The 14,251-nt window shown below is 39.7% G+C and overlaps 1 protein-coding gene across 41 annotated transcripts in view; it reads right to left on the bottom strand.

The window, feature by feature from the left end:
* The window catches only part of tcf7l2 (transcription factor 7 like 2), a 182,212-nt gene that overhangs the window by 30,239 nt on the left and 137,722 nt on the right, over window positions 1–14,251 (bottom strand). For 40 of the 41 annotated variants that reach the window (XR_011345349.1, XM_069899928.1, XM_069899931.1 and 37 more), the window contains one exon: window positions 4,703–4,835. Coding sequence is in view for 40 of the 41 variants with exons in the window: in XM_069899928.1 (XP_069756029.1) it covers window positions 4,703–4,835 (133 nt within the window). In the remaining variant the exon portion in view is untranslated. The remainder of the gene's footprint in view (window positions 1–4,702; window positions 4,836–14,251) is intronic. The other variant, XM_069899915.1, reaches the window with a different exon arrangement.

Raw genomic sequence — 14,251 nt, 5'->3', positions numbered from 1 at the left:
CTCTCCTCGGCAGAGGTCTGAAAATGAACTGATGAGTTTAAAAAATTAAAAATGTTTTTAAAAAATCCGCAGCTGCTAGAGATCTGAACTAATGTACTGGAAACCCTGCACAGGTCAGGCAGTATCTGTGGAAAGGGAAACATCTGCAAGACCCTTCATTCTACTCTCTCTAAACTAGAAGTCATTAAATCTGCTGCTTGCGCTTCCTCTTGCTTCATCTGTACAGTCTGACCTACGGCGGCTTCCAGGTGAGAATAAGCTAAAAAGCCAGTTAAATTAGCTTCGATGTTAAATATTATGCATAACCATCTTCAAATCGTCACTGATCATGCTAAATAACACTCTGATTTGTCTGTTCTCCAGTTTATGAGGTAACATTTTGTTTTATTTTCCATTTTCTTTCTGCAGGGATTCCATTATAGCTATCACCACGAATGTTGAGCCAACTGGTGTATGGAAGTTCTCCATCTCCTTTCTTAAGGGCACACAGTGAACCAGCTACAAATTCTCGGACATTTCACCCTAATTTCATTCAAATAAATTACTAAATGCATATGCAGGACAGTTAAGTAATTCACAAACCACTACCCAAAAGTGCGAGACAATAGTCACTTTCGTGGAATTTACGTGAAAGAAAGTAAATAAAGAGACTTTATTTTCATTTTTCGATAGGAGGTCAGACAACAATGCTTTGTGTTATGATAAATTGCAACATGAATCGCTTTCCAACGGCCACTGATTATTTTAAATGCATAGCTTCATTTCATCCAGAGCCTTAATTTTAACATCTTTTCTTGGCTTCCAAATCCCCCTCAATTGCCACAGCGATGCTCACCTTCCTCTCCCCCCACCAATTAGCTACAAGCTCCTTCACCTCAATCACCTTCTGAGATACGTTCAGTCTCCAATTAAAGTCAAAATAATATTTTTCCGCAGTAGAAGCTGATTCCAGCCACGGAAACTCATGTCACCCAATTAACCTACCAAACCCCGAATGTCTGTGGAGGGTAGGAGTAAACTTGAGCATCCAGAGAAAGCCCTCACAGGTCATGGAGAGAACTTGCATTCCTTACAGACAGCGCTGGATTCATGCCTGGGTCATGGGCACTGCAATGGTGTTGTGCAGACCGTGCTGCTCAAAGAGTTCTTGAACACCTGCAAATTCAACTTGCCCCCGTCAGTCTTGTGCTGTGGAATTCCCGACTTCGAAGCCCCATTTCCAAACCTCACTCCTCCTTCAAAATGCTCCACAAAACCCACCACCTTGATTCAATTTTTGAACACCAGCTCTAATAATTTCAATGTTATTGCACAAAACTCCAGCAACGAATTTTGGGATACTTTGCTGGGTTTTTGATGAGATATGAATAGCAAAAGTTGCTCTCTGATCAAGCCTCACATGCAGGAATGTCCAAATGACAAAATTTCCTCCAATTTCCTCCAAAAGGTGAATGAAATGCCACAATGGATCGAATGCAACATATTAAACCAAGCGGCAAATCTGCACACCCAGTTTGTATGACTTAACATACCAAGAATTTGTACTTGGAAATTCAAACTGAACTGCAATTCTCACACTTTAAAATGTATGCCCAGAGCTTATTTGCATTGACTGAAATATTTCAACACAATATATTAGCTACTGCAAGCTCCTTTTAATGCTAATGGTGACTAAATCTCCTCCATGAGATTTTCAGCTCACTTGGGAATCAACTACATGGCTGAAAGGTGCACTGGAGCTTTTCATCCAGGCTTTTCAATAGCTTGCTGTCCATCTACTTGGAATACCCTGAGCCCAAAGCTGATCAACAGATTAACGAACATAGCTGCTCCTTCACAAGTTGTTGGAAGGGTGTGGACCCTTCACCTGGCATAATTCTCCCACCCTGATGGCCAAAGGTTTGCAGGGTGACAAAGACAGAGCAGACCAGATAGAAGCATTGACTTGTAGCCCACAAACAGGCCCTTTGGCTCATCACACTTCGCCGACCATCGTTATCTGTTTACACTCATCCCATTTGCCCCCATGAGTTCCATGCCCTTCTATTCTTTGCCCATTTAAGCCTCTGTTATAAATGTCCTTTAAACAACATGATTGCACCTGATTCCACCATCTCCATGCAATAAAACTTTCACCATTAAAACTCCCACCTATACCACTTTCAGGAACCCCGAAGACCCTCCTTGTTACCTGTCCGTTTACTACACTTGAGCGAGCTCCACTTTACTTCCCAAGACGCATTACCTCGCATTTTTCAAGATTAAATTCCATCTGCCAACGCCCTGCCTAACTTTACATTACTGGTCTGTCGGGGATGTAAATTACGGATGATCAAGTACATTGATTTCAACCAAGTTGTTTTAATAAAGCCAAGACAAAAATGTTAATGAATTTTCTGAGGAAGAAAATGATAAAGTCACAAGAAGGAAGAAAAGTTAACAAAATTACCATAAGACAGCACTTGATAAAAGAAAGTAGCTTTAACCAATCCATTTTAATGTTCTCCTGTCATCAGGATCTCTCCATTACTGCTGACTGATAGTTCATCAGCTAATATTTATATTGTATGGGGGAAGGGCTGCATTGCTTGTTAAAGAGAGTATTACAGCAGTGCTTTGGATGGATAGATTAGAGGTCTCATCTGGCAGCAAGGAAATTGGGTGGGGAATTGAAATAGGTGGCCACTGAGAAACCCACACTATTGTCCAATCTCTCAAATGTAGAGGAATCCACATCGGGAGCATCTGATACAGTAGATGACCCCGGCAGATTCACAAATGTTGCTTCACTTGTCAAGACTCTGTGGGGCCCTAAATGGTAGTGTGGGAAGATGACGGTTGGCACAGACATAGACAAGTTGAGTTGAAGGGCCTGTTTCTGTGATGTAAAATTCTACAACCTACTGGTCTCTCCATTTCAGTATTACTGCTACCAGGCTGAGAATGATCATCAAATCATCTATACTGGGATGATAAAAATCTTCATTATCAGTTTGGCAACATTGAACTCATGTGCACCAACTTGCTTGCAAATCACTAGCAAGATTTCTTGGTTAACTAATGCATATTCCTACAAACCATTGGTTAAATAACGATCCAACATTTTGCCAAGTGTAATATTTTCATAGATCATGAAAATATCCAAAACACTAACATTTTCCAGTTAATAGATGATGGTAAGTTGATGAGCTTAATTCATGTCAGTTTACTGAACTCTGAAAACTAATCCTTACTGCTATACGTTCATAAACATTCTCAAAAATGGGTAAACAAGAATTTTAACACAGACCTCAATTTTTAAGTCATATCAGTTTTCAAATTCTGTCACAGGGGACTTGAAGCAGATAAAATCTTACCTCACCAGTGAAATGGAAAACCTTGCAATATGACTAGTTGCTAAAGGATCTAGGCCAAAATAACAAAGTTCCTAAATAACCTACAAAAATCAAACTTCATGCCCTCTACTTTAGTTAATCAATTCTGAAAGTGATTCAAAACAAGATGTAAATTGGAGGAAACCTGTGACTTGCTGCATTCAGAAAGTCTGCCATTTAGATCCCATGATGTGAGTCATCGTGTCTGGGTCAAAAACTGCCTGGTCACTCTTATAAAATTCAAACATGAGCTGAATTTCTAAGCACTGAAAATTCCCTTATAGCTTGCAAATGTTTGTAGATTCTTAAGCACATCAGAGAAGAAAACTACCATGACTATCTCCCTACAACTCTTTACCCCGTATCTTTTTTTTCCACCATCATTCCTCAGTCAAGGAGCCCACAATTTGAATCCCTAGCAAAGTACCTGACATGAATTTGTTTTCCCCAGGTGGAGTTGCATAAATACTCTAGCATATGATAAAGAGCCAAATTAAACCACAAAGCAATAAACATTTCCAAGCTAAACTTGTATTTTATTCAGGTCCATTGGTCAAAATCTAAGAAGTTGATGGATTTCTCAATTGTGTGAAAGAACAATTTCATTTGGTCTGGATGATTGCAGTAAAACCCCTGTATTCCGGAATTCAAGGAACTGGCAGCCTCAAGCAACCAGCATAAAAATTGCAGAAAATAAATAGATTTTAAAAAAATACAGAGGCTTAAAATTGGCAAGCCTCGTCATTAGTTCACCAATCACACAACCTTAAACAACCAGAAAATTCACTTATCTGGCATCTACAAGTTTCCAGAGGTGCCAGAACCCAGGGGGTTTTACTGTCATCAGAACTCTTCAAACAAAAAGTGGCATTTTATTACTAATTTCTTTTGTCTCCTTGCACCGTCATTCCCACCAACAATAAGTGCCAGCGTGTGTGCTTGGAAAGTGAACCACTGTGCATCCAGATCATTTTGCACCCTTTCACTTACAAACGATCTGACCCTTGGAGGCAGCAGGAACAGTCCTCACCACAAAATTACATTCAAGGAACGGCTCTTCCCCACCTGTGAGTAACTTATCCCCAGTAAAGTTACAAACAAATGACTCCAAAATGAAAACCTTTTAAACGGAATTAAATTGCAGTTGCACATTACTGAAAAGGTACAAGTGCTCAAGCAACATTTAACATTTTGTTCTAATGCAGACATGGAATTCCCCAAGGGCTTACAGGTAAAGCAAAATTCAGAACTTCGTCTGAATTGCACTCTGATCCCAGAAAGAAAACAGCATTATCAGTGAAGTTTTTCCCCCCTCCCCCTTGACCTACCTGTTTTGGGGTCCACATCTGCTGGTAAATGTGGTGGAGGGTTACCTGGTGTGAAGTGTTCATTGCTGTACGTTATCAGCGGTGTTAACGGGTGAACATGGTGGGGGTGCTGCACAACAGGTACTTTGTTAGACTGTGGGAAGAAAAAGCAGCAGACAAAGAGAGTTAGACAAGAGTGGCCACCCAATGAACCATGACTTACCTTAATGACACAGAGCTGAAGCCAGGATATTGGAGGTGGGAGAGAGGGGTGGGGAACACTTGATATTTAACAGCCTCTGCTAATCCTCCAACAGGGGATATTTGAATAGTTTAAGTGGTGCCAAAAAGCAAAAGACCTGTAATGGATGATGAATGGTTCCAAGTCAGATTTTATTTTGATATACATCATCTCTCTTCTGTTACAATTTGAAAGAATTGTAACAAAGGAGGGTAATTTAAATGACTGATAAAGCAGCCATGCCTGTTACTATTTTATTAATCAGGTTTTGATTTCTTAGCAAACAGTTATTTTATCACATCAAAAAAAAACAAAGTCTAGGAATTAGAGTCTAAACGGCCATCTGGGGAGAGAGAAATTATTAAAATAACCAGCTTTCTTACAATGACAGATGACTGTGGACAAAATGAGAAACTTTGCTTTTTTCCTGTCATTTAAACTTGGCTTATGAAGTGGGGGGGGGGGGAAAACGAACCCTGGTCTTTCAACTATTTTGTTCACTTCAATTAAACTTACCCACGATACTCTAATAACCAATCATATTATTTCAAACACGAGACAATTTTGTTCAATCAAATTAAATGAAAACAAGATAAAAATGATCATAAAATTACAAGAATGATATTTCAAACAGCACACCATTAGATCAAATTAATAGTCATGAAAAATTGATGGAAAAGCAATGGCTTATGGTACCATTAAATTTGCTTTATTACTGACATTTTTTTTTATATATTGCACATGTAGTCACACAAGAAAAACATGTGACTCATATTTACTCCTTGGCTGAGAACCGAAAATCTTAACCATAGAACACTACAGCATAGAAACAAGACTTTCGGCCCATCTAGTTCATGCCGAACTATCTAGTCCCACCATGCACCTGTACACGGACCAAAGATCTCCGTGCCCCTTTAATCTAATAAGATTTAAGATTCCTAGTAAAGCTCAGTGAAAAGGTCTTATTTGAATTACATTACAACACTGATTATCCAAAATGGTCAGGACTATTTTGGATAAACAGTTTTTTTTCCAGAGAACGGGTCTTTATTTTTTAAAAACCCAGCCCAGTAGCAACAGTGAATCACTCGTATCAATGTTTGAACAAGGGAAGGCTTTTTAAGCATTAAAATAATGTTTAATTCTCACAAAAAAAATGCTGGCCATAACACCACTGCCTATCACCAAGAACTCCCAACCGCCACTGCCGATTTCCGACACGTCCCCACCACTGTCGCTGATCCCCGGGGAGGCATCCCAGGCCAGTGGAGCACTCACTAGCAAAGTTGATGGGCTCCTGTCTCCCCAGTCATTGGAGCTCCAGACACCGAATCCTACCCTCAGCCTACCACACAACACACGGGGGAGTCTGGTGTGTGGTAGTAGGCTGAGCGGAGAGTTCAGAATCAGCGTCGGGAGTTCCGGTCTGCCAAGGAGGGAGGGAGGGAAGGGGATAGGAGGGGAAGTAATGCCTGGTCTGGCCTGGGAGGTGTTCTCCTTGATGATGCAGGGACAAAGGATTCCTCTGACCACTTGCGGCTAGGAGACAGTAGCAGAGGGAGAGTTGGAGAGAAAAGTCAATAGTGGAAGGTAAAGAAGAAATGGAGAAAGAGAGGGGAAGGAGTCACCTGAAACGAGGAGGTTCGTCATGTTGGACGGAAAAAAAATTTCAACCTGTGAGGTCAGTTCAGCTCCAAAAAGAATTTGGGATACACGAGGATTTCAGAAAATCCAATTTTGGATAATCATAGTTGTATTTACATAGTTCCCCCAGAGATATAGAAGATGCATTGACACAAAATATACATTTTTTTACTTAAAAGGGTGATGAAAGATACTTTTGGATACAAGTTTTTAAAGCTAACTGTTGATTGTGAAACCTTAATGGGGTTAAATTATGGTGCAGTGAACCATAATCTCATTTTTTAAAGCTGCTCAGTAAGTTCTGCATATTTAAAAAAAAGCCGACTGATGTATAGGATTTACAGGATGTATAGGATTTACAGGACCAATATTGTTACTACTTGTTACAGCCAATAATAACCAAGCAGTAACCAAAAACCACAAGTTTTTAAAAAAATAAACAGATCAGCTTCCCATTGAAACACACGAGATGCAGAACCTTGAACTTCAACATGAAGATGTCATCGCAAGGCCAAAGGGCATTTTAGACAGTGGAAATGGCAACCACCTGCTTTTTACCAGAAGGCTTTGTCCACTGGCAATCATAAACTTCCAGTAAGTCTATGCATGGGAAGCATTTGCTGCAAAATTCTGTGTGCAAACTGCAGGAGGCTATGGCTAGTTATTTACTGTCGCCAGACTCTTCTGCTCATAATTGGCGCCTGCAACTGTAGTAATGAGTTTACAGAACACATGGACAATGCTGAGTAGATGATGATTCAGCTTCCTTTCCTTTATTAGCAAACTAATTTGGATTGTAATGAAACATTTACAAACCAAAAAAAGTAAATTAAGGCCCATCGTAATCCAACTTCAATCCATCTCATTTTAGAGATTCCTTTGATCTGCACCACTTTTCCCATCATAATCTACACTATATTAAGTAAGGCTTATATTTGAGTAGACAAGGGAACTTCATTTTATCATGCATTAACACGCAAGAAAATAGTAGTTAACCTCCTTTGCAGAGATAACCGTTCTAAAGTGGACGAAAGAATTTGGATCATTTCCCAAGGATGTGGCAAACAAAAGAAAAATCTTCACAAACCAGCTTTCTCTGCTGACCAAGACCCGATCAAATATAACCATAAACCAACTTCCCACTGATAAAATAGAAATTGACCAGATACCCTTGCCAGCATTCAAAACTCAAGTCGTCCAAATAAGCCAAGTTCAACATATGCCTGTATTTTTTTTAAGCTGATAAAATAATGATGCTGGTTGAGTACAAAAAAAATCTGTCACCGATTCCCTGTGACCATTTTAAAATCAAAACACAATGCTGGAGAAACTCAGCAGGTCAAATGTCCTTTATATAGCAAAGGTAAAAATACATAACCAATGTTTCAGGCTTGAGGTGACCAAGCAAAAGAGTAGGGGAAGGTGTGGTTGCAAAGGTAGGAGGTGATAGGTGGAAAATGGAGGGAGGGAACAACAGCAACCAAGTGGAAGAGGGATGGCTATGTGAATGAGGGGGGTGGTGGGGGGGGGGGAAGAGAAGAGCTGGGAAGGGAAAGGAGGAGGGAAGAGGAGAGCAGGTTAGCAGACACCAGAAAAGTCAACGTTAATGCCATCTTGCTGAAGAGTGCCCAGACGGAAAATTAGATGTTGTTCCTCCAATTTGCAGGTGGTTTTGGTGGGATAGTACACAAGGCCACGGACAGACATGTAAAGGAGTGTGACACAGAACTGAAATGGTTGGCCCCGTGATGTCTCAAGTTACTGGTGAACACTGAGCAAAACGCTCAGCGATCTCCCAATCTGAATGCAGTCTCACCAATGCAGAGAAGGCCACAAAGGGAGCACCGGATGCAGTAAATCAGTCCTGCAGATACACAAGTGAAGTGTTGCTTCACTTGAAAGGCCTGTTTGGGGCCCTGGACTGTGGGGAGGGAGGAGGTGTGGGCGCAAGTGTGGCACCTACTGGGGCTACAGTGGGAGGTGCCGGGGAGAGGAGTGAGTGTACAAGGGAGTCACGGAGGGAGGAGTCCCTATGGAAGGCAGAGAGGGGAAAGATGTGACTTCGTTCATTTTAAAGAGTTGATAGTCTTCTGACTAAAATAGTTCCAAATAAGACTTGCGCCCACAAATAGAAGTAAAAATTACTTTTCATACCACATGAATACTGCATCCAAATTTGTTAACCCTATCTTTATTAAACCTGTATTGACCTTCAGAGCCCCATAATTAGTGCAATTCTCGATTCAGATTTAACTTTAGCCACTCAAAACCTAACAATAAGCAGTGCTAATTGAATAATTTCACTTAAGAACCCAAAGAACAAAACATGACATCTGAACAGAATTGGGCAATCTGCATTTGTCGGAATTAAAATGTCGCATGATTGCAACTTTCCAGGATGTTGAATTTGTTTCAAAAAGGAGTGAAAATGTTGAAGTGGATTCAAACAATTAATATAATTGACATTCCCAAACTAAATAGGAACAAAAAAAGTTACAAAGAAATGCAAAACTAGCATAAGTTAAATATCCAAATATTGATCTGAATCTCATTTAATTAATAAAAAAGAGAAAAATGGAAAAAAAAAGGCTGGAGAGAAAAACCATAGGGAGCAAAACAGCCTCTCAGCATTACTTGAATGGATTTACATTCATTTAAAACATAATAAGCATTGTTTATTCAGAAGGTATCCTCCAAACTCATGTCAAGTCATCTCTCACGAAATATTCTTCTCTCTCTGTTAAAGTGTCCATTTATTTCACGGCGATGAAATCCAACTGACAAGTGCTTCCCCCAAGCTAAATTTTTGAGTTTGCACTTTTTGCTGATAAAGCAATCAGGTATTAAAAAAATATCTTGTACAACACAGCTTACTTCCACAGAGGTGTGGCGGATAGAGTGCTTACCAGCTGCATCACAGTCTGGTATGGGAACACCAATAATCCTGAGGGTGACGTCTGGCAGGGGACACAGCCTGGGACATCACAGGCAAATCCCACCCCACCATCGAGAACATCTACAGGGGAATACTGCCGTCAGAGAGCAGCAGCCATCATCAAAGACCCAGCACACACTCTGTTCTCGCTGCTGCCATCAGGAAAGAGGCATTGGGGCCACAAGACTCGCACCACCAGGTGCTACCCCTCCACCATCACATTCCTCAATGAAACTCAATCAGCGACTTCTTTAATTTAAGGACTCTTACTTGGTGCACTTCACTGATTTTCTTTTTGTTCTCTCTGTACTGCAGTCAGTTTACATTCGTTATCTGTCTACAATTCTGTTTACATATTTGCACAGTGTACAGTTTTTTTGTAATTCTGCTGCGCCCGCAGGGAAATAAAGAATCTCAGGGTTGTGTGTGATGTCATGTATGTACGCTGACAATAAATAACAATGCAAGGCAGAAGCAGGCTGTAACAGAACGCAGCTCTTCATTCAGATTACATCATCAATGGTACAATAAAACCAAGTTTGAAAGTGGGCTACAGAATTTGCCTGAGAGCAAACACCCTGAATTATGGGAGTGAATTATGCACATAGTATATTGTGCAGTCACAAGGCCGTAATATTGTTTATTAAAAAAGTTACAAGATGCTTAATTTGTTAATTCAGCATATTATTCAACTAGTTCGACATAATTGATCCTATTGATTTTTACACTTTTACATCCCAGGAAATGCTCATTTTCAAAAACTATCGAAAATTTGGCACAGCAAGTCAAGAGTCCACTCTAACATAACTGATCAGCAGTGGTTTCTAGTAACAGAAAAGCGGCAAAATAACCTAATGGCAGACATGAAAGCAGTCATTAATCGTAGGTAGAGTTCAAATGAACTCTACTAACTTGCTTGTAACTAATATTGATTTTAATTCAGTTGCCTGACACTGTCTCCCTAAACGGGCCAGTGCCTAAATTAACAGCTTGATTGTTAAATAGAAATTTCGAGAGTCTCTCACACACATAGCCTTGGCCTCAAATCAGAAACAGAATTCGGTAGCAACCAATAAATTTGTGCAAGTACATAAAATTTAGTCGTGCACAAAGAGAGATAGAAAATGAGGGTTTTTCCCCCCCTGGTTCGGTCACCTGCCGACATTTTTCCATACCTTATGGAGGGGGGTCAAGCCTGAAACATTGCTTATGTATCTTTATTATGTAAAGTACGCTGTTTGACCTGCTGAGTTTCTCCAGCATTGTTTTTCCTTCAGTATCTGCAGACTTCCGTGTGTTACATTTGATCCAAAATGAGTGTTTAGTATGACAAGAATGAACCCACCCCAATTCAAGGTTTTAATTTTGTTCCTTCTGCAATAAAGTGGAACAGTGACAGATAATTTTTGACAAAATACAAAGCAAAATGTCAATATAAATTGACCATTTAAAAAGCACAACTCATTATGAGACCCACTTGATAAGGTATGATTATAAAGTATTATTCTAAAGTAAATGGACATGAGAGGGTATTATTCAGATTACATCAACAAGTAACCATGATCATTTATTTTTGGAAGGGAAATTAATAAATGAAGACATTACTAAAGCCTTCAATTTTATTGGATGAACTTAAAACCCTTGCAGCTAAGCTAAAAACTGCTGATGGGACAGTAAAAATCACAAATCGATGTTTATTTTTATTAATTGTCCTAATTTGTTTATAGGTTCACACATCGGCTTCTGGGCAGATAAAATATTGTTTTCCACAGTCTCCTCATGAGATTTAAGTAAGATTTGGGAAATGTTTCACCTTCTAACTATTCTTTGGGCTATCACGATCCATTGCTCCAGTCTAGGACGTTCATTGGTTTGGTTCACTGGGTCTGCTGCATGGACATGCAAGTTTGGGCTTTGGATGGAGTGGACCCCAATGAAGCATCAGGGAGTGGCTGAGTGGAAGACAGAAACCTTGGGAGCGATTCAGTGGGTGGAGAGGTTGGATGATCCAGGCCAGACCTGGGGAATCTGCGATATTGCATCTGAGGCCAGACCTTGGGATGCAATTATTAATAATGCGCATGTTTTACAAAAAAAATGTCAATTTGAGCTAGTATATAGTTCAATACTATTGGTGTTTAATTGGGATACATTACTCTTAAGTTGCATGAAAGGCATCTCCAAAGACAGAACATTGAACGGGAAATTCTAAAATAAAATTTGCTTGACAGAGCTACTATTTAACTGTGTGAAATTTGGGTTTTATCGCACTTGATTTTTTAAACAGGTGGTTACAAATGACATTCCGTCTAATGCTATCCATTTTCAAGTGAAAACTTCAAACATTACCATACCTGTCGCTCACTTCTGAAAGATCACAAGTACGAAATGTGCAGCTCTTTATCCTAATTTTATAATAATTTTCCCTGCTATTCAATCACATTTTATTAACCTCACTCACCGCAGACCACCCCCTCTCCCTGTAGTTTGCTATGGAGATCATACCCCTTTTAACCTTTTGGGAGAAATTTTCTTCTTTATTTATAACAAACAACAAACTATGTTCACTGGAAAGCTACAAAAGATCCATCTTATTGCTACTTGTCAATTTAAAGCTGTTATTTGAAATTTACATGAAGGAAATAGGATGTTAGAATATTACGCTGTGCCAAGGGAGGAAGTGGAGGAAATGCCTGTCGGAAATGGGTCTGTCCATCAAACAGTGGTAGGAGGCAGGCTGTGAAGGAAACTCCTCCTCTTGGACCATTGCACAGCACTTTACCCAGGAAACTCGACAGTCAACCTCTGACCTTTCAAGTGTACTTAAGCATCGCATTCCAAATAATCTGTAGTGCGAGATGTTTCACAGGGGTGGACCCTGCATAGCATTCACAATCAGGAATGTGGCAGTCAGAGATTGATTGAACACTCATAATCCTTCCCTGCTTTTTAAAAAAGATTGGTAACCCAAGAGAAATGAAAGCTTGCCATTCACCTCTGATGTCATTAATCAAGAGGCAGGCAAAACAAACTGGAACTGCTACGATCATAATTCTACCCTGTCCCCTCTCCTGAATGCACCCTATTGCGTTCATCGCAGTTCTGAGCAGCTAAAGAAAGAGCGGGTCTGAAAAGTGCATTTGTACTGAAAGTATAATAAAAACAAAAGCAGCTACACAAGGGGTTTTGTCAGTCTGCCTTCCTTGGGCTCCAGGCTAATTCTGGCAAGCCCCATGCTTTGCTCAAATTACAACCCCTAAGCTTGGCTATACTCAGGCATGCCTTACTTTCTGGAGGTACTAATCTTAATGGTCTGCAACACTCAAGTTGCAAAAGTCTGCTCTCTATTAACTCCTTGATTGTTGTTAAGAACTGCAATTCTGAAAGGAGAACAAGATTGTCCATTAAAAGAAATTCTATCAAAAATTAAATTTTATTCAGCAGTTTTCTCATCGTCATAAAAAATAACTTTCTGCAGTAACAAATATTGAAGGATTTTCTAAAAGGAGATATTTAAATCCATGCATTTGTTCAACGTTTTCTTTACATTGTCCAATGCCAAAAGGAAGTCCTTCACACTGAGTAAGCATTTTCTCCCAAATCTACTTTTCCTATTCTTATTTATACAGTGGTCTGAGCCCTTTCACAGTATTATATGGCCAGAAATGAGCTAAGGTCTTGCCCTTTGTGAGCTGCCTATTGTTCCCAAAGACAAGGCCTTCATTGACTAATAAAACTCTCCTGCTCAGGAAGAGGCCTCTTGTCTCCAGCAACAAACGTTGACAGGACCACTAACACAACAGCATACCGAGACAATACTGCACGGCCAGGCAGCACAAAACCGCTCCCGAATGCTCTCAGCTATTTCAGCTGTCAAGAAAGAAAGACCACTTTCTGGCCACCCAATTGTTGCAATTGAAAAGCAAACCCAAACTAAAATCATGCTCTGGAGCCCACTATCCTCTCATGGAATGTGGGAGAGAAGTAATGCTATTAAATCCATTTAAAGTTAACTGTTCATTACTCAATTATACCACTGAATGATTTGTGTTTCAGTAAATCAGCCCTTGGGGTTGCATTCTCCGTTAACCTCCGGCATTTTTCAAAACTTTCCCATCAAACAATTATCCAGTGGTCAACATTTTAAACAACAAAATGCATAAATTTTTAAAACATTCATTCCAATTCATTTCTTTCCATCACTGAAAAATATTGCAAACAATTTAAAAAGAGTTGTATTTTAAAAATTAGTGTTCAGATGATTTTCTAATAGCCATCTAGTGGACCCATTGTGATAACTGACAAGGAAAACAAAATCGCCTTTTGGGTTCGAGGAAGAAGGGCATGTTGAGCTACAATTAAAAGTGTCACTGGAACATGTAAAACAAAATATTGTAGGTTGTTGGATAAATAGCTAGAGAACAAAAGCCCCAAAGGAATGGGGCAAATGGTGAAGCAGCGGACTGACAAAAACGATGGATTAACATGTCATATTATAGTACATTAAATAATGCTTGAGAATATTTGAGATAGACTGGTTGCAGCATACATTCCATTGCAGATGCAGTAGCTTACTGAAAGGAACCCTTTATCCCCTACTGCTTGAAGTAATTCTACTCATTTTACACATACTGTGGTCCTTTATAAGCTGGAGTTGCACAAGAAAAAAAAGACAATTTCAAAGATTGATGCTCAGCAGTTTCCTATGTTACAAGGTGACCCATCAACATAACCTACACAGAATCAGAAA

The sequence above is a fragment of the Narcine bancroftii genome, chromosome 10 (genome assembly GCF_036971445.1).
Source record: "Narcine bancroftii isolate sNarBan1 chromosome 10, sNarBan1.hap1, whole genome shotgun sequence".
NCBI classification, from domain to species: Eukaryota; Metazoa; Chordata; class Chondrichthyes; order Torpediniformes; family Narcinidae; genus Narcine; species Narcine bancroftii.
Note: the sequence above shows the minus strand (reverse complement) of the source record. Positions and strands in the feature narration are given on the sequence as shown.